The sequence below is a fragment of the Pelodiscus sinensis genome, chromosome 15, assembly GCF_049634645.1.
Source record: "Pelodiscus sinensis isolate JC-2024 chromosome 15, ASM4963464v1, whole genome shotgun sequence".
Taxonomy (NCBI): domain Eukaryota; kingdom Metazoa; phylum Chordata; order Testudines; family Trionychidae; genus Pelodiscus; species Pelodiscus sinensis.
The window spans coordinates 32,037,891-32,059,410 of NC_134725.1; the positions used below are offsets into that span (position 1 = coordinate 32,037,891).

General features: G+C 41.8%; 2 protein-coding genes across 2 annotated transcripts in view; one reads left to right on the forward strand and one right to left on the reverse strand.

The window, feature by feature from the left end:
- The window catches only part of VPS37B (VPS37B subunit of ESCRT-I), a 38,396-nt gene extending 17,148 nt beyond the window's left edge, over positions 1-21,248 (forward strand). The window contains exons 2-4 of the mRNA XM_075898590.1: positions 3,997-4,168; positions 9,895-9,977; positions 12,141-21,248. Of these exons, the coding sequence (XP_075754705.1) occupies positions 3,997-4,168; positions 9,895-9,977; positions 12,141-12,638 (753 nt within the window). The 3' untranslated portion in view covers positions 12,639-21,248. The remainder of the gene's footprint in view (positions 1-3,996; positions 4,169-9,894; positions 9,978-12,140) is intronic.
- The window catches only part of HIP1R (huntingtin interacting protein 1 related), a 102,588-nt gene continuing 82,549 nt past the window's right edge, over positions 1,482-21,520 (reverse strand). The window contains exon 32 of the mRNA XM_075898582.1: positions 1,482-1,880. Coding sequence (XP_075754697.1) covers positions 1,866-1,880 — 15 coding nt within the window. The 3' untranslated portion in view covers positions 1,482-1,865. The remainder of the gene's footprint in view (positions 1,881-21,520) is intronic.

The window sequence follows — 21,520 nt, forward strand, 5'->3', positions numbered from 1 at the left end:
TGTATTGTGTGCCGAGGCAAACAGGTCCAGGTGGGGATAGCCCCACCTGTGGAAAACCTGGATGAGTACAGAATCCTTGAGCGACCATTCGTGGGCTCCAAAGGATCTGCTCAGTGTGGTTCTTTCACCCGAGGAGGTATTCCGCCTGGGGCGAGATGTTGTGCGTGACACATAGATGCCATAACAGCAGGGCTTCCTTGCACAGAGGAGGGGAACGTGCCCCACCCTGTTTAAGGTAGAAAACTGCTGCAGTGTTGTTCATACCTACCAGGATGGAGCGGTGGGAGAGCCTTGGCAGAAATGCTTCGCAGGCTTTCATCACTGCTCGTAGTTCCCGGACGTTGATGTGCAGGGACTGTTCGGACGGGGACCAGAGGCCCTGAGTTCTGTGGCCCCCGAGGTGTGCACCCCACCCTAGGTCGGATGCATTGGTGACCAGGGTCAGCGAGGGGGGAGGGGGATTGAAGGGAACTCCGCTGAGCACCACAGATTCCTGGGTCCACCAGAGTAGGGAGTCCAGAATGTCCGGGGGCACTGTGATTATGGAGTCCCATAGGCCCTTGGACTGGCAGAAGGCCTTCGCCAGCCAAGCCTGCAGGGGTCTCATCCTCATCCTGGCATGTCGCACCATGTAAGTGCATGCTGCCATATGTCCCAGGAGCCTGGAGCAGACCCGGGGAGTCATGATGGGGGACTGGGTTAACTGTGAAATCAGCTCCCCTATTGCCCGGTGCTGGTGTATGGCCTCGCGCGTGGAGGCCGGTGCGCTGCGCACCGCAGGCTGGTCCAGTGGTGCCGGTTGAAGCGCCGTCTCCATAAGGAGAAGCTTCAAGCGGGAAACTCTGTCCTTTCTGGTACGAGGCTTGAAAGACTTGCAGATCTTGCAGGCTACTGCCAAATGGGCCTCACCCAGACACTTAAGGCAGCTGTCGTGTGGGTCACCCCTGGGCATAAACTTCCCGCAGTCAGCGCACGTTTTAAAGCCTTGCGGCCCTGGCATTCCTCACCCCCAAGGGGGCAAGGAACAAAACAAAAAACCTAACTATCTAACTACACAACTATTTACAAAGTGAGAAATGGGAACCATTAACCTATCTAAGCCTAACAGCTATAGAGAGAGACGCTCCAACGACCAACACGGCGCTAAGAAGGAACTGAGGTGGGGCAGCGCCGGCAGGGGGTACTTATGCCCCGCCATGGCGGCGCCACTCCAGGGGGCACCCTGCCTGCGCTACGGGTACCGCTAGGGAAAACGCTCCGGAAGACGTGGTGCACGCGGCGCGCACACCTACTTCGAATGGACATGAGCAACCACTTGAAGAAGAACTTGCATAATTTAAGAAAAAAACTAAACAAACCAATAGTAAGGTCACTCTGGGGACACTCACTTTACAGTTGAGTTTAATTAAGGAAAAGGAGAAGGGAAACTAGAAGTCATATGTAAGTCATATGTGCAGAGAGATTTTTTTATTTAACCAAACATTTTAGGAATGCAGATGCTAATGGGAATTAATATATTTAGACCATTAGGTAACAGAAGTAGAAGTTGTATTTTATTATTAAATCTATTTCTTATTGACTAAGCAAGGCAATGTTTAATGCTCAGTTTGATGTTCTCTGTGTGTTGCAGCTGACCAATTCCAAAATTTCAGGAAGTGTCTCAGGCATCAGTGAGCCTTTTGATTTTGGTGAAAGAAGGAATGGGAAGGACACTTGTAGCTTCTGGGATCTGGTTAGCAGAGACCGTCACTTCAACTGCTTCTGTAGTTGTCAATGGATCAATGAACGATTTAATGGCAGCCATTAACATGTTCCAGCATAGTACTACCTCCATCTTAGCTCTGCCCGTTTTCCCAATGCAGTTTTTAAATGTTGGTACCCTGAAAGAAAAGAGAAATATGTGGGGATAGGATGCACAGAGAGCTCCTAAGATAGAAGAGAGTGAGACCTGGCATAGGAAAGAATGGGAATACTTGGGGTCCTTGGAATGGATGAAAGAACTTGATCAGAGGAGATGAGACACTAGTTTGGGAGAACATAAACATGGGGAACATAAAGCCCCTCACATGTGGCAGAAGAATGAATGTGAGCCAAATGGTTGAGGGAATGAGCTCCTGGCATGGTGAGGGAATGAAGAATGGGGAGAGAGAGAGCCCCTGTGTTGTGATGGAGTGAATGAGAGGAGACAGAGCCCCTGACATGGGGAGGGGACAACTGGAGCACACAGATCCCTTGGTAGGAGGGAGGGAGGGAGAGCGAAGGCTGCATGGAGTCTGAAACAGAAGGGACAGGAGAGTGACACACAGGTCAGTTGTCTGTGGGGAGAATGGAGAGATGCGATGAGTTCCTGGTGTTTGCAATGGACTTTACCTATAGAATCAGCAAGAGATGCAACTTGCTAGCATGAAACTGCTTAGGAGATTTTGGAGGGAGGAATTAGTCATTGTTGATTGAATTTAAACAGAGAAGACATTGATAGTGTAGAGAATGAGTTTGAACATTAATTAGCTGGTCTGTTGCTGCTGTGCTAATGAAGGGCTAAGTCACCAACAGAGAACAGTTCTTTGGCAGTTTGAGGGGTAGGTCACAAAGACAGGCCCTGGGAGGAGCTTAATACTAAAAGTTTTGGGGGAGCAGATGTAAGAATCCACCAGATAGATAGAGCCTTAGTTATAATTGCCTACAGTGTTTGTGTGAGGTATAATACATCTTGTGACATGCTACGAGGGATTATTTCACGAGGGACACAATGGTGTACCACTGTGCATCCAAGTTTACCATGGAAGCAAAATGTTCTTATTAAAAGGCACAAGGGGATGAAGAAACAAATACAATTTCTTGTGAGTCTAAAAGTGCAGGATGATAGACACTATGTTAATCCAGCAGACAAAAAACACCAACTTCTGAATCAGCCCCCCTGGAAGGCCATGGGAAAGTAGTACTATGGCATCAGTTCATACTGAACAACTGAAATAAAATCTCTTACATTTTTTCCCTTTGATGTTTAAATCTCGTTTTGAAGTCTGAATTGAAATCCTGCCAAGGCAGCCTTTCCCACAATGCTCTGTTATCTCAGTCTCATGAAGACTTTCTCGAAAAATTACTCATTTTGGACAAACTCTGAATTTCTCTTACAGTGGTCTTTGTTTCTTGTTTTTTGAGAACTGGCTATTCATTCATTGTGAACATCGTCATTCAAACTAGGATGTATCAACTGGAAGGATTAAACTGAAAATAGACTTTTCCCCATAACCCAGGATTGCTTCATTGTTCCCAAATTCTGTTACTGTGTGGGCAAGGGAACCATCAAGTTTCTTGATTTTTGCTTTTCATTGCTTGAGGAAGGCTGATATATTTTGCACTCAGTTTACATCTTTTATTCTAGGACTTCAGTGCATTTTACAAAATGCCTGGCCTTTCCCTTCAGTGATCACCTTTTTAAAGAGTGAGAAATTTAGTCACGTTGATTAAATTATTTGGAAAAAACATACTGTGAGGAATTGTAGCATGTAATCCACTATGTATTTGAGAGAGTTTCCTGCCTACCTGTCCAAGAACTCCTCCTAAATGGTAAGAGCTAGGACATTCGGTATACAGCTTTCTCTTACCGTAACTTAAAGGAAGGTAAAGGTTTGGTTGTGCCAGGAAAATGGGATTGCTTCTCATAAAATCATACAGAAAAGAGAATCACCAGGTAGGTTAAAGGGACTGCCTAGGGGTGTGCCCCACTATCCTTATCCAGCACTGCCCCAGCTGCAAGCCTCTCACACTCCAGGCACCCATTAGGGAGCGCAGGAAAGGAGGGATTGATGTTTACTATGCATTGTTCAAAAATATCAGCATCTGTTTTAGGATCTGATTCAGTGGTGATAAGGGTACCTCAAGACAACTTGTATTTTGTTGCTCAATGGAATTTTTATAAGACTTGTGTTGTCTGTATAGTATTATTATCAATAATATATCATTGTCCTATTATATCTTACCTTTCTTTTGCAGTCCCAAAATATTCAGCTTAACAAGGAAATGACTCTTGCCAGCAACCGAAGTTTGGCTGAAAGTAATCTTTTATACCAACCAAAATTGGACTCTCTGAAAGCAAGTTTGACCCAAAAATATCAGGAGCTGCAGGTTCTTTTTGAAGCATATCAGATCAAGAAAACAAAACTAGGTAACATGTTTTTGTGGTTAAATATATTGTGAAAAAATAGATCCTATTTTTCTCTATTAATCTAAAATATGGATAAATATACCTTCCTTTCTGATGCATATCCCTGATTCTTAGCTGTCTGCGTACGGATACTGAGTAAAAGAACAGAAGTGTCAAAACAGTAATGTATGGATTATAGATCATTCTATAGTAGTATTATTTGCATTGCCATAGCACAGAGGAGCCCTAGTCATAGACGAAGACTTCATTGTGTTAAATGCCGTATAAGCACAGAACAGACACACTATCTTTGCCCCGACAAGCTCATCGTCTGTAATAGATCTGGAAAATGCCACTGTTCTCATAGACTATGACACTGTTCCACTTAGTAGAAAGAACTAAGTAGACAAGCATGTGTTATTGGAATACACATTCCTTTCTGTGCTTGAAAGAACATACATACCTAATTACTATTGATCTTTTGTCTGAATATGATCAAATTTCAGTTGATGTTAAAAAAAATTTTCTGAGACTCTCCAAACAATGAAAATTGAGAATGACTGAATATAATCTTGCATTTAATATATTGTTGTTTTATACTTCAAGTTATGAAACATTTTATTTCAATTACACATTTACCAACTTCAGTTAATTTAATTTTTTCATTTATAAGTTTACTGTAGTAATTTTCAAATTAAATTATCAGAAAACACATTCTTATAAAGAACTTAAGAATGGCCATACTGGATCAGACCAGAGGTCCATCTAGTGTTCTGATAGTGGCCAATGCCAGGTGCCCCAGGGGAATTATCAAAACAGGAAATCAAGTGATCCATCCCCTGTTGCCTATTCCCATTCTCTGACAAACAGGGTCTAACGCCGTGGTCACCAACCGGTTGATCGCGATCAACTGGTCGATAGCAAGGCCTCGACCAGTTGATCATGAGGCGTTCGGGCCTCCCCACCCCTATTTCTCCCCCACCCCCGAGAAGCCCCAGTACCTATCTCCAGCGTAGTGCTGGGTGGATGGAAGTCCTGCCTACAACTTTGCGCCACTTCCGGAGGTACCGGAAGTGTGCTGGCTGCTCCCCTCCCATAGCTCTGTGGCATGCTGGGTGCGCTGCGGGAGGGGGTGTCAGCCCCAGAGGAGGAGTGTGGTGGCTTCCCTGCGCCACAGGAGGGGTGAATCAAGTGCAGGGGTTGGCCCTGGGGAAGGCGCCTGCGGGGGTTTGGCTGCGCTGCGGGAGGGGAATTTGGCCCCGGGTCAGGCGCGCGTAGGGGTGTGGTCCTGGGGCAGGCGCCCGCAGGGGTTTGGCTGCGCCGCGGGAGAGGGGTTTGGCTCCGGGGCACGTGCCAATGGGGGTTTGGCTGTGCCGCAGGAGGAGGGTTTGGCCTCGGGGCAGGCACCCGCAGGGGTTTAGCTGCGCTGCGGGAGGCACGTGCCGGCTTCCCTGTGGAGGGCGGGGAGAATCCTGGGAGGACGCGGGTGCAAGGAACTCTCTGCCCCCCAGTTCCCTCTCCCCAGCCTCAGAAACCTGTCCCCACTGGCATCCTGTCCCCTCTCCCCTCCCGGCATCCTGTCCCCTCTCAATTGTCCCCAGCCTCACAAACCTGTCCTCACTGGCACCCTGTCCTCTGCCCTCCCAGCACCCTGTTCCCTTTCCCCACTGTTCCCTTTCCCCACTCCCCAGCCTCAGAAATCTGTTCCCCACTGGCACCCTGTCCCCAGCTGCAGAAACCTGTCCTCACTGGCACTCTGTCCCCTGCCCTCCCGGCACTCTCTTCCCACTTCCCTGTTCCCTCTTGCCACTCCCCAGCTCCCTCTCCCCACTCCCCAGCCTCGGAAACCTGTCTCCACTGGCACCCTGTCCCCTGCCTTCCTGGCACCTGTTCCCTCTCCCCACTCCCCAGCCCCCTCTCCCCAATCCCCACTCCTCTGTTTCCTCTCTCCACTCCCCAGCCTCAGAAACCTGTCTCCACTGGCACCCTGTCCCCTGCTGAAGCACCCACTAGCACCTTTCCCCAGTACTATGTCCCCTGCTCCCACCGACACAGTTGGGGCCACATTACTGGAGCTTGTGGGGGGGGGGAGGGGGCGGGTTGGAGGAGGGGTTTTTTTTGCATCTAACTTGCGTGGCCCCAACTGACTTTTCTTGGGTCAGTGACCCCTGACTCAAAACTGGTTCATTGCCTTTCTCATAAATAAAGACAATGCAGAAACTTTTTGTGTTTGACGTAGTATTTTATTTAAAAATGAAGCCTGGCCAACAAACCCCAGTTGGGGCCAAGCCCCCATCTGGCCACAGCATCATAACACTCCTGCACTCCCCTTTCCTCCAGACCCTACATCTGAGCCTATCATACACTGGAACCCCCTGCCCTGAACCCCTCACGTACCCCAACCCAAATTCCTGAACCATCACATCCAGAAGTCTGTGGCTTGCTTAGTACCCTAACCCTACATCTGACCCCAACACTGCCTGGCCTGGAGCCCCCTCCCCGAGCCAGCGTTCCCTTCTCCACCTCCTCCTTCATCCAGATTTCCTCCCAGAACTTGCACCTCTCACCCCTTCCCACACCCAAATCCTTCATTCCCACCCCAGAGCCTATACATCCTGTCTCAACCCAGTGAGGGTACAGCTAGACTGCAGGAGTTTTTCAGGATTCTGGAGATACCCCAGAAAAACTCTTCTGCATCCAGGGATGTGTTTGTTCTTCCACTTCTTTTAGAGGAAGAGCAAACATGATCTTCCGGTCACCCCTATATTCCTCTTTCCACGAGGAATAAGGGGGCTTCCGAAAGAAGGGTTTTTCTGACATTTGGTCCAGTCTAGACAGGCCAAATGTTGGAAAAACTTCTTCCTACAGAAGAATTGGGGAAAAAAGCAGCAGTGTAAGGGTTGGGGATAGCAAGTGATGGAGAGGAGGAGAATAAAGAGGGTGGGGCTTCAAGAAAGGGGCAGAGTGGTAGATCTTGGCTTGTTCTGTCATTTAAAAAGTGATGTTGGGTGTAAAAAGGTTGGAGACCACTGGTCTAAGGACACCGTCCCTGTCTGTCCTGGCTAATAGTCATTGATGGACCTATCCTCCATGAATTTATCTAGCTCTCCTTAGAACCATTTCTCTAACCTCATCATGATCTTATAGACCTCAGTCATATCCCACTGTTAGTTGCCTCTTCCAAGCTGAAAAGTTCCCATCTTACTAATCTCTCCTTCCATGCTCCTAATAATTTTTTTTGTGCTTTTCTGAACTTTCCTCAGTGCCAAGATATCTTGTTTGTGATGAAGGGACCACATCTACATGCAGTACTCAAGATATGGGCATACCATGGATTTATATAGAGGCAATAAGATATTTTCTGCCTTATTCTCTATCCCTTTTTTAACGATTCCTAACATTGTATGCTTTTTTGACTGCCACTGCAATCAGAGAACTATCCACCATGACTCCAAGATCTCTCTTGAGTAGTAATAACTGATTTAGTTCCCATCCTTTTATACTTATAGTTGGGATTATGTTTTCCAATATGCATTACTTTGCATTTATCAGTATTGAATTTTATCTGCCATTTTGTTGCCCAGCCACCTAGTTTTGTTAGATCCTTTTGAAGTGTTTCACATTCTGCTGTGGACCTAACTATCTCGAGCAGTTTTGTATCATCTGCAGAATTTGCCATCTCACTGTTTACCCCTTTCTTCATATCATTTATGAACAGGGCTCGACGGTTACAGCAATCTACTTGCCTGTGGCGAGTAGATTTTAGCCTGGCACGATGCTGCAGCACAATCAGCGCATGCACAGCACGGTCTGTGCAAGTGCAGCATGTCAAACCGCGCAGCTGGCGAGCGGGGCTTGCCTCCGCTTGTCAAGCCCTGTTTATGAATATGTTTAATAGGATTGGTTCCAGTACAAACCTCTCAGGGACATCACTAGCTACCTCTCTCCATTCTGAAAAGTGACCATTTATTTCTACCCATTGTTTCCTATCATTTAATGAGTTATCAATCCGTAGACCTTTTATCTATGACAGCTTACTTTGCTCTAGAGCCTTTAGTGAGAGACCATGCCAAAGGCTTTCTGGAAATCTAAGTACACTATATCCACTGGATCCCCCTTGTCCATGATCTTGTTGACTGCCTCAAAGAATTTTAGTAGATTGGGGCATGATTTCCCTTTACAAAAGCCATGTTGACTCTTCCCCAATAATTTACATTCATCTATATGTCTGACAATTTTGTTTTTTACTATAGTTCCAGCCAATTTTCCTGACACTGAAGTTAGATTTACTGGCCTGTAATTACTAGGATCCCCTCTAGAGCCTTTTTAAAAAACTGTTCTACAATTTCACATTAGAGTTCTTTCAGAACTTGGGTAAATGCCATCTAGTCCTGGTGATTTATTACTGTTAAAGTTACCAATTTGTCTAAAACGTCCCTTAGTAACACCTCAATCTGGGACAATTCATTAGATTTGTCACCTAAAGAGAATGGCTTCAGCCATTTCTGTGTCCAATCACATGCTCCTCCACACCTGTCAGCTTACCCCTAACCCTTAGTTTAAAAACTGCTCTATGACCTTTTTAATTTTAAGTGCCAGCAATCTGTTTCCATTTTGTAGAGCTCCCTTTATCCCAAAAGTTTTCCCAGTCCTTAATAAATCTAAACTCTTCCTCCATACATTATCATCTTATCCATGTATCGAGAGACCCTGCAGTTCTGCTTATCTACCTGCATGTGGAACTGGAAGCATTTCAGAGAATGCTACTATGGAGGTCCTGGATTACCTAGAAACCTAAATCGGGCTCTGGGATGTCTCATCTATTCATCCCTATGGCATTAGTACCTACATGTGCCTCATCCACTGGCTCCTGCCTAGCACTACACACACACATCTATCTAGATGTTTCAAGAGAGTCACAACTTTTGAACCAGGCAGGCAAGTCACCATGCGGTTCTCCCAGTCATCACAAACCAAGCTGTTTTTTATGATTTAATCCTTCATTGCTAATATCTGTCTTTTCCTAATGACCGGAGTTCCCTCCTCTGGAGAGGTATCCTCAGTGTAAGATGATACCACAGCATCATCAGGAAGGAGGATCCCAACTATTGGTTCATTTCCCTCTGTTCCAGTTGGATGTTCTCCTTCCCTGAGACTTTCATCCTCCTCAACAGCACAGAGGCTGTTTGATCAGAGGTGGGACTGTTCTACTATATCCCAGAAAGTCTCATCTGTGTGCCTCTCTCTCTTCCTTAGCTTCTCCAGTACAGCCATTCTGGTCTCCAGAGCATATACACTGTCTTTGAGGGCCGTGAGCTCCTTGCACCTAATGCACACATATGTTACCTGTCCATAGAGTGGGTAATCATACATGCTGTACTGGGTGCAATAAACTGGATGGCCTCCATTCTCGTTCTGGGCTTCTGTCTGCATTCTCTTTTTACTCCTAGATCTAATTTCTTTCTTGATGGTTTTCTTTTTATGTCAGGTGGTTTTGGTTTTTATTTTAAAAAATGTTAAGTATCTCTAGCCCCGTTCAAACTTTCCCTCTAAAAACCCTTGCAAAACTCTGAAGTTAGCTGCTCTTGTTTGCTAGCTCCTCTTTCTGGAGCAGCACAAAGAATGAATAAATCAAATAGTATGTTTGGCCTTTAAAGAAAGCCTTATGTTCACTGGAGCTATACAGTTTCAGTCAGAAATTGTTTGTAGTAGCTGTTCTATTCACTGTTCTTTTCATATTATTACAGATAAACAATCCAGCAGTGCTTCTCTGGAGACACTATTAGCGCTTCTTCAAACTGAGGGGGCTAAGATTGAAGAGGACACTGAGGTAACAGCAGTACATATATAATGCAAATAAGAGATTCTCCTACTCATCTGTAATAAGAGATTATAGCTACTCATTTAGTTGTAACATACTATTAAATAAAGATATTATAGATCTGAGGGTTTTTCAAAGAATAGGGTTCAGACTATCGCATTAGACTTTGGTAAACAGATGAGTTCAGTAGGAATTATTTTGTCTGAGTAAGGATTCCAAGCTTACATTACAGATTTTTAACACAAATATTATAATTCTTTTATGCTCTCTGTGTCAAAAGCATGGCCAGGCCTAATAAACATAGACACACAGCTATGGGGCTCAGGCAGTGAAAAATTCATGCCCTTGAGAGCCGTAGCTATGTCAACCTAATCCCCCGTGTGGATGCAGGTAGATGAACAGAAGAATACTTGTTGATCTGGCTACCATTGCTCAGTGAGATGATGTCCCTACAATGATGAGAAAAACTACTTCAGTCTCTGTAGACTGTGTCTGTGCTATGGAGTTATGCTGGCATAGGTATGGGGCATTAGCTGTGTTGCTGTAGTCTCCATAGTGTATATATGGCTTCAGGTTGTTTACAGCCCAATAACACACGTGTAGAACTTTTAAAATATCCAGATGTAATATTGCTTGCCAGGTGCATGTGTTAATCTAACAGAAAGTGTCAGTCACTCTTGGAATATGGGTGAGATGAGAAACTGAGGTGATGAGCCATTTTGTCTTACACAGACTGAAAATGTAGTATCAGTGATGAAGATAGTGTTTCATTGTTCTAGGGGAAGAGGAAAGCCTCCACAGCAGCAGCAATGGGACATTCCATTATGATTCTTTCATAGCTGTCTAATATCTGGTTACTCCTCACTGTGCTCAAGTTTTTACCAGTGTGGACATGGTTGGCTCTATTTGTGAATAGCCCATGGGATACTGGCTTCTTTTCACTGCACTGCTTGTTAAGAGTAATAACCAAACCTATTAAAGATGACTTGTTATCCCAAAAAGTCATTTTCAGGGCAAATTATAATTTGTTATATTAATATGTATGGTTACCTATTTTGTACGAAGTAGCATTTACCAAAGCCTTGCTTTGTCCAAGCACTGAGAATGGTAGACTAAAAATATGACATAATATTGATCTCTGACTCTTGCTTTAGTGGTGCTGACACCACCAGTTCTTGTGTGGAGGATGTTCTAAGTAAGGATGTAAAATGTAATTTGGTGATTAACCTAATCGGGACCACTCTGGTGGGGCTGGAAAAGCCGCCACCTCATGATGCGGTACAGTGGGCCTGGCTGGGTTGGAGTAACCTCCTGCCTGTAATGGGAACATGGATGGGGAACTGCTTTAGCCAGTTCTGGCAGGGCCTGGCACAGTTTGCTGCTTTAGCCCAGCCATGCTCGAGGGCTTCCCCACTTGTAGCACAGATGGCCCTGCTGGGATGGATTGTGCAGCTGGCTCAGCTGGAGTAGCTCCCCACTAGGGATGCAAAATCCCATTTAAATTAACCACTTAAACATGATGTTTAATCAATTATCTGATTAAAGAGAGGTGGGTTGGAGGGCTGGGCTGGGCCGGGCCATTATGGGCAGGGGCTACTCCAGCAGGCTATAGCAGCCTTCTGCCTGCAGCAGGTGGGGAGCTGCTCCAGCCCCCCACCTGTTAGCTGGAACCGGTAGGCAACACTCATTAAGGATGATGTTAACTGGTTTATCATTCACATCCTTGCTCTCCATCAGTTAACCGGTTACCCAGGTAAGGGACATGCTTACTGGTTAACCTGCTAACCCTTTACGTCCCTAATTCTAAGAGGCAAGCTGGTCCATGTAGCCCATGTTAATCCATTGAAAATTTAATGGTTTGGCAAGCCACCTGGATAGCCCTTGAATATGATTCATTCCTGCTTCCAGAGTTCAGGGAAACATGAGAGCCCTGCTAAGCAAAAGCCAAATGTAAATGTTCTTGTTACCATGGTATGGGCACAAATGAGAGATGAAAAGAGATGAATTAAAAAATAACTGAGAAAAACATTGCTTGGAATTGTATGCCCTCTTCTGTTTTCCTCATGCAAGTTGGAACACATGACAGGAAAGAAGAGACCATGCCGTTATAAGCTATTTCTGTTTCCTTCAAAACATACTACGTTTCTAACAGAGTTATTCAATGTTTGACAGAATATGGCTGAAAAGTTTCTTGATGGTGATGCATCATTGGATTCATTCATTGACGAATACCAGAGCAAACGTATACTGGCTCACTTGCGACGTGTAAAAATCGAGAAACTCCAAGAGATGGTGCTGAAGGGACAGAGACTTCAGCAGCAGCCTCAGCCAAGAGCACCTGAAACAACACCAGCACCAACACAAACTTCCTACTCTTCAGATGCAAACACTCCTCCCTCAGTTATGCCCCGGCGAATACCACCCCCACCTCCTTCATCAGTCCCAGCAGGATGCCTCCCCACTCCATTTACTGCAGCAATGGGTTCAGGACCACCTCTTCCTTATCCAGGAGTTCCATATCCTCCCCTTCCTCCACGAGTGGGAGTTCAGTCTCCAGGTCAAATGCCACAGCCAGGATACCCAACTCAGTTTGTATCACAGTTCCCTCCAGCACTGCCTCAAAGACCACCACCTCGTCTTCCACCACATCCTGGATTTATCCTACAGTGAATATATTGGTGCGCCTGTCTCATGTATTGGTGCTTAAATTTGAATCCTTTATCTCCCCCTTCCAGAGACTAAATATAGGCAGTGGAAAACCTCTGTGTTTTGTACAATGGAACACAAAGTTTAGGCTGCAACATAGAGTTGTGAAATTGCATTCAGTAAATGTAATCATATTATTTTCTGTTTTTGAAAAATCAGTGACTGTGTAAACTATTTTTTTGTAGGAAGGCAACAGGACCGAATGTTGTAAATCTGGCAAGTTGTGAAACAATTCAGTGGATTTGTTTTCATTATAAGTATTGTCCTAATACTTCAGTGATGGTAAATGATTAAGGAAAATAGCATACTTGTCTGACTTGATATTGTGTTCTCATTGCAGCTGGATTTTAAGCATGGTTAATTGTGAGCTATAAAGAATATTCTGTGCTGTAAGTGCTAGTATTTGGATGGTTACCATTGTATCTAAATGCTAAGCATAAATAAAGCTGCAGGGAAATCACCTTTAGTCTTTGAAATAAGCCCATGGCTTCACATTGGTGGCCAGGTACACTAACTTTGTTCTCGGAGCCTGTGATACAGACACTCAGTTCAATCAGAAAATGTTTGGCAGCTTATTTTGAAAAGCATAAATTCTTAAACTATTTTAACTCCCAAATTCATTATCTCTTTGAGATTTTCGTAATAAAAATGTGAGCTTGTCCGTTCTGTACATTTATTTCCTGAAAGACCAAGTTTTTTAAAATAAAACTGGTGATTGATCCTGGAAGCGGTGTAAAGAAAACTATTTGTAGTGCCAGTTCATATTTTTGTAGAAAGGTCATTGTCCATACTTTCTTGAATCTAATCTCATTTAGCCCTCTTCTATTTTTTTCCCACTTTCCTGCCTTACTTTTGAGGGTAGCTGCTTTTGCTTTGTGCTTAAGTTATCCTTCTCATGCTATATGATTGAGAAGCTTTTTTTTTTTTAACTCAGGTGTAGCTTTTGATGTTTTGTGATTTCAGGAGCTGAAGTGCTAGACTCAAATTTGTCTTAATCCAGCACTGGGCAGTTACAAAGCGCCACACATTCATATTTTCACTCTTTCTGCTTTGTCTCATATTTAGAGACACTTCTTGTTCCTAGACACCATAACCTTCTTTCCTGTAGTGTTTGAAATTTTTTTTCATCTGAAATGTACAGATAACAGTCCCTCCGGTAGTCAGAACACTCTAGGGTGACTGCATCTTACTTAATTAGTCTCCTCCCATTCTCAAGCCATTTGAGAGCAGAAAAAGGATCTCTACAACAGTTTAACTTTCAGTGTCATTGTGTGACTCCTGGAGCCTGGGCCCTAGGCACAAGACCAAGCCTTAATCCAAACCGGGGCAACCATATTCTTTGGTGTCTAATCAAAATTCCATAAATACTTATTCTCAGCCCTCTCCCATCCTCAGTCAACCCTTGCCTTGCTACTAATTAGAATAATAATTTAAGAAACATAATTCAGAATCTGTTGCATCTTGTATGTGGAGGTAGACTTTTTCAGATCACCATCTGACACTGTCCAGGACAGTGGTAGATTGCTTGGAAGGCTCCAGTATATTTTTTCTGATAAGGATCAAATCAGAGTATTAAATGTCCCACTACCCTCCTGGGTCTGTGTAAAGCCTCCATCTACCAATTAGCTATTTCCCCCTAGAGTTTGGTAATTGTTGATAATACATTAATAATCTCATAATAGGAAACCCTCTGGTTTGAACACTCCCACTTGAAGATCAGAGACTGCAGATAGGGACTAGAATAGCTTCCCCTATGTAAATCTAGAAAGGGGAAATTTTGTAAACCTAGCAAGTTGTGAAACAATGTGCAGTGGGTTTGCATAAGTATGGTTTCTCTGTAATCTAGTGACGGTACATGATTTTATAAAGTGTCTTTTCTTAGTAATATGTTCTATGATCCCAGTGCTAGTATAGTTACCATTGTATCTGTATGCTGACTGTAAAGCTGCTGTAAAAATAATAAATACAGGTGTAGAGCTGCAAGGTTAATAGAGGTGTATAAAAACTCTTGACACACAGATTAGATTTGCTAAAATTTTATAAAAACAGATAGGTAGATCTTATGCTTATCAGTTGCCAGTTTATTTTCTGAGTTAAAAAATTCCTCAGAAACCATGGCGGGGATGAGATAAGTGTATTTTGAACTTTGCACTGCATTTTAGGCACCTAACTCTTTTTTAAATGATATTGCCCCATTATTGGTATTACTGAGAAATAGTCCAAAACTATTTTTTATTACTTGTTAAATTGTCTGTTTTTAGTATCTTTATTGATAACAAGACCATTCAGGGATGCATTGTTTAAAAAAATACTGTATTGTGAAAACTAAATGCAGATTAATTTGATGCAATTTACTGTGTGAAAACAATACATTATCACATATGCATGTGTCTGATGTGCCTTAGAATCACTACATGTGATAGGCAAATATTCTGGTAAGAATATTAGCCTATATTTCAGATCAATAGCCATTGCTTAAGCTTTTTGATATAAGTTTAATATAGGTTTAACGCTTTCTTTTATGAAAGATTTTTCACCAGGTACTTTAGAATAAGGCAGTATCTGCTATTTGTATGCTTAATTGCTGTCAGTGGATGATTAGTTTGATTGTTAGAAAGATAAACTGTCACAATGTCTTTCAGTCTCAAAATTGAATTCTTAAGTGTTCTTGGAAAATGTTTGGCCATTAATGAGTATTGGTGTATGTGCAAACTGGTTTGTAGTTACTTATTTGCATATTCAAAGCAATGTTTGGAGGTGAAGGAAAAAGTACTTTGAAACCTTTTTGAATTTTATTTTCAGAAACATAAATTATATCACAATAATCTGTCTGGGTAGGGTGAGAGATTCAGGGGTTATTTCATGCCTATTGCAGTCTGACACTGTTTCCAATTACATCTATTATAGGTAAAGAGTAAATTTTGCTATAGATTGGTACTATAGGTTGTTAAGATGCTGTTGACAAGTTGGATCCCATATGAGGGGATAGTTCCATTCTCATGCACAGATGTTCTTTAATATACAGTGTGATATGATTTGAAATATTTCCTAATAAGAATCAGTGTTAAGGAAACATTTTTTATAACATAAAAGTGGACACTGAGCTCAATTGGAATGGTGTAACATGGTTTTAGAATGTAGAATGCATTTTAAATGCCCATTTTGGATGGTTTTCTCTTCTGCTAACCTTTTGTATGCAATTTTGTAAATGACGACTGTATTCACTTTACCTCTTCTGGGTAACTCGTGTTGAATAGTAATCATTAAAGATCTACTTCACTGCATTGGAAAGCTGTCTCTGAGGGGACCAATCAAATAGTTGTTTAGAAAAGCTGTACTGGGAACTCCAGTGATACAATAGAATAACTGTTCTTTGTGTAACTCTAGGAGGCAGGGTACTGAGCACAAGTCTATGTCTTAATCTAGCCCTGAGAGATCATTTGATGCCAGTTAAACCACCACAGCCTCATATTTCCAATCCCTCCTGAAGCTTCCTTTTCATACTGGATCAGTTATGTATATAGAGGGCCCAACATGTGTTTGTCTCTTTTCTGGGGGCTTCTCTGTTCAGTTGTTTGTCTCCCAATGTCCTGAAGCTCCTGAAAATTTTTTTTTTTTTTGGCTGGAATGATTCGTGGTCCGTCTTCCCTTAAAGGTGGTGATAGAACTTTTTAGAATTATAGAATACAGAACATTAAGGATTTTTTTTCTCCATCCTAACCAGGATTTTACAATAGGCTGTTTTCCTCTTAACAGTTGGTAGTTGTTAGCAGTTACTGGGAAATCTTATCAGGAAATCCTTTAGTCTAAAAATAGGACTTTTGACTAGCCCTCCCCTTAGGAGTTAAGAGGCAGCAGATTTGTTAAAGTTCTTGGCCTCTGAACAGCTCAATAGATAAGCTCAGAAAGTGCTAATAAAAGGGTAATTTTATAAGCCTAACAGGTCACAAGACCATGTGCAGTAATTTAATTTGTGCGTTAAGTGTTGTCTCAATGTAATCTGGTGATAGTACATGAGTTTAATAAATGAGCATATTTGTCTGTTTTAATATGGCGAGCCCATTGCAGCCTGATTTAAGCATTTATAATTGCAAACTGTCTCTAAATAATGTTCTTTTATCACCTGTGCTATTTGATATGTGGTAATTGTATTTGAATGGTGAGCATAAATCTGCAATAGGGAGTTTGCATAGCTTGAAAATTTAACCTAAAGTCTAAGCCACAGTGTTGATGAGTGTGTACAGTAAACTTATTCTGAGAATCAGAAGTGCACAAATTCTAAATAGCTAGTCTTGAGTTAGGTTTTGTAAAGTTTTGGTAAAAGCAACCAGGTAGCTTTTACATTTACCAAGTGCCAGCTTACAGATGGACTCTTAACTTTCAATTTCCTCTGGTTTCAGTTTCCTGATCTTAACCTGTCTAGGAAGATAGATCTTGTATGTCCTAGATAAAATATCACTCTTCAAGGTTGAGTGTGTGTGGAGAAAAGCTTATACATTGCTCCTATTTTCATGCAGAATAAACTTTACATTGAACATAGTTTAGACAATTTAAATACTGAAGAGTCTACCTGGGCATCTGAGCCATGGGAATGGCAGAAGAGAGCTGCTTTAAAAGCAGTATTAAGCAGAAATTCTAGGACAAGTGACCACCATCCATAGTTAAGAAGTCTTTCCCCCAAAATATTGTTCAGTTACCTATGTTTTGGGGGTGCAGTAACTGGGGGGTCAGGATTTGAACACTTCCTCCTGTGCTGCAGAAAACACATATAAAAAGCGTTCTTAGTGTACCTTTAAATGATGTTGCCTATGAGGAAGACAGAATCAAGAAGATGAAATTCTTAAGCACTGATTTCCTAGAAATGTGTTACAATGGCTGCATTTTGTAGTTTGAAGACTGTTTAATACTTGACTTCTTTAGAAGTCTGTTAAAAGCATTTACCTTGATATCCAAATTAGTCATCCAGTTAAGTGTTTGTTAAGCTGAAAGTGACATTTATTCTGCATGGGCAAATGTTTATGTGGATTATTGTCCTTATGGTGGTAACCTTAGTCTTTCAATATGGTGAAAAATGCTTGATGTTTAACTCCTGGAGGTGGGGAAGAGAAAACAAAATAGTTGCCTAACTGACCATAACACCAAAGGTGTATTGGCATTAAAACTGAAGTCAGTATGTCATTGGCATACTGGCAACCATTTTATTCGGCATCTGTTTCCATCTAGGAGTTGTGATCTACCATGAATGTTCATGGTGGTGAGAAGTTTGCTTTGTGTGTGCACACTATTAAATGCTCCATATCTTTTGTCACCAGAAAATATTATAGATTCACCACTTTTTGTGGTATTAGACAAATTCTTTTGTCCTTTTGTGAAGAAAATTCATGATGTCAACATCAAATTCCAAACCCACGCCTATCTTCTCACTCTAGTTTCTCCTACCCAATCTCAGTTTTCTCTCATGCCTGTTGTGCAGCGGCTGATGGTGTGTGGTTACTTTGTCTTCCCCTCTCCCATCTTCTTTCTAAGTATGTAATCTAGAATGTATTTTAACATGGCTTTCGAAGCTTGTATTTTATTGTGGTGTTCAAGGAACTGAAGCCAGAGTCACACATCTATATTTTCAGTCTGAAGCTGAGCATCCTCATTCATAGTCTAAACTCCATTTGACACCAGTTTTCTCGGCACTGCAACCTAAACCAATGACACCTGTGAAAAAGCTATATCCAAAATCTTATTCTGTCTTTCATTCAAAGGCACTTGTCTTTATCATCTCTCACATTTCAGAAATGGTTGAAATACTTTTCTATCAGGAATGGTCCAGGGATTTCTTTCCCTTGAAGGGTATTGTGTTCCCATTATGGCTCAATTTAAGCATGGTTAATTGTGAATTACTAATGTTTCAAAAGAAAGTTTTTGGTGATGCTATTTGGATGTTAATTTTAGTATCCCTGTGCAAAGCATAAGGCTGGCATGAAAATAACCTAGACCACAAGAGATGATGGTTGTCTACAGGGAGTTTTGTGTTAGTGTTTAGGGGTTTATGTGTTTAATAGGTCTCTAAATCAGATTCTGAAAAACATAGTAATATAAATCAGATAGATTGCACACTTAGTGCCAATTTATTTTGAGTTAAGAAAAAGTTTCAAAGTGATTGGAGGGGATGATGATCAGCATGGTGTGAATTTTGTATTGAATATGATCTTCCTACCTTTGTCCGGGAGGAGTGGTATTGATCCAATTATTTCTACTAAAAAATGGTCCCAGTAAAATTATATTAAGAAAAGTCCACATTATTTTTACTTATCTCTTTTTAAAGTAATTTGTATGATGATGGGGCAGCAGGACCATTCAGGGATTTTTTTTTGTCTAAAAAACAAACAAACTTCTGCAAATTAAATACAAATGAAGCTGATGCAATTTGCTGTCTGAAAACAATGCATTATCACATGTGTGTGGCTGATGTGCCTTAAAATCAGTATTTACAATTGGGCTAGTAAAACTATTTAACATATCTTTCAAATTAATGGCCATTGCTTAACACTCCTGTTATTAAGGGCTCTAAAAGGCATCCTTTTTTATATAGTTCTGTAAAAGGGTAGTATCTGCTGTTTGTATGGTTGATGGCCCTCAATTGATTATTGGATTAAAATATGTATATATATATTATCCATCTTTTATTAAGTCAGTTGTAATTATCTTGTACCTGAACTCTAGCTGCTTATGGAAAATGTTCTTTTGTGAAATGTGTGCCCTAGGGATGTAAAATTGTGGGTAAACAGCTAACTGGTTAATCAACATGTTTAACTAGTTTACTGTGACACAGGGCCACAGGTGGGAGCTGCTGTGGGTGGGGAGCTGCTCGGGTTCGGCCAGGACCACCACATTGTGCCACAGGTGGGGGGCTTCTTGGGCTGGGTTGGAGTGACCCCACCTGCAGTGTGGATGGCCCAGCCAGGCTAGATAACCCCCAACCTAGGGTGTGGCGGGGCAGAGGCAGCCACTACAATGCAGCCAGCTGGGTTCCCACCTACTTCTCCCAGGGGTATGGCACAGCCAGGACTGATGGAGCTGCCGATACCAGCACTGAGGCTGCTTCAGTGTGGCAGGGGGTGGTGTTGCTAGGACTGCCCTGTTTTCACCACCCAGCCCAGTTAACCTGTTACCTATCCGATAAGCCTAATGCATGCTAGGTAACCGGGTAACTGCTTACATCCTGTGTGCAGTGTTTTGATGGTGAAGGAGGAAGAGAGCTTTAGGAGGCTGACTCCTGCTTTCAGAAATGCAGTTGACACTACTAATCTAGCAGGGTGGGACCAGAGACGGAGGTGTTATTTTAGGCCTATCCCCATGTGACAGTATCTCCAACTATTTTTTAAAAGTAGTTTCTTTTGTAGGTATGCTGTTTATAAGCAGTACAGATTAGTATAGTGCTAATGAGAGATGACGATGACATTGGCTCAATTCTCTTGCCAAAATATTTTTTAATATACAGCGTGATGTGATTTTTTACTACAAATGGCAAATATTTTCTAAAAATAATTTAAGGAAATGTCTTTATAACAAAGTGGGCACTGAGTTTAAATTGAGAGGCATAATTTGATTTTAGAATGTAGGTAGCACTTAAAATGCCTGTTTTGGACAGTTTTTATTTCTGCTGACATTTGTATGTATGAAACTTTGTAAATTGTGACCTTATTAACTTTACCTGTACTGTGTAGTGGTTTTTTTTTAAGGATAAATGTACTGCAGCAATGAAGAAGGATTTGCCATGTTTATCCATAAAGTTGTTTAAAAAAATCTCATTTTTATACACCACAGTAATTTACATATCCAGCAAAATCATCTGTAGATAGACAAATGGTGATAAGTTGCTAGTGGTTATAGTTCTGCATTAGCCAAAGTGTTTATTCCTTGGAGTTACTTCCATCATGGAACTCGCTGCATTTATTGGCTGGTTTAGCTTTGCTCTTCCTGTGCATGAATCATTAGCACTGTTTGTACGTATGTTGGAAGCTACTATGAAACTAAAGAACCTTTCCCTTTTTGTGCATAGTGTGACATTATGTATTATTTCTCAGATATTAAAGGATGAAGTTCAGGAGGGAGTGAAACTGAAGAAAGCTAAGAATGATCAGACTTAGCTGATATAGTGCCGAGAACCCAAAAGTATAGTTATAACTAATCTGACAATACTATTTAGCATATAAACGGATATGTAAATATCCTCCCCTCCACATGCACTTTACCATAGAGGTAAGGAAGAATGTAAATCTTCTAGGTGGGATGGACGGTATTGAATATAGCTTGATGCATTAGATATGTTACTTGCTTTGTCAAATGACGCACAAGTTTAACCCCAAATTTCAAAATCTGTATACATTGCATACAGGGAAATCAGAGAGGGGAAGCCTGAAATTGGAAGAATCTTTATGTAATTTAAGCTCAAACTACACTTTCAGTACAATTTGTTTCTAATGTAACATAACACTATAAAAGTTTTATTTGTGCTGTATAAGAATGGAATTGTTAGTGGTTAAGAGACCACTAGTTCATTTCAATAAATGATAAACCAAATTTCTTTGGTGTTTACTTTTTCTTTGCAGTTAGTTTCAAGATTATATTCAGTAAATGAATAGCATAGGTCTGCTTTGTGCAAATTTCTCCTTGACTTAGGTATTTGTTGGGTGATTATTTTTTCCTGAAAAATGTAGGATTACAGCTTAATCAGGGGGAACATATTAATAGTTTAGATTATTAGAGAACGGTGCAATATCCTCTTACGCATGTAGCAAAGTTATTTCTATTGTATCTATCCAATTTTGTGATAATTCTGCAGGATCTAAAAG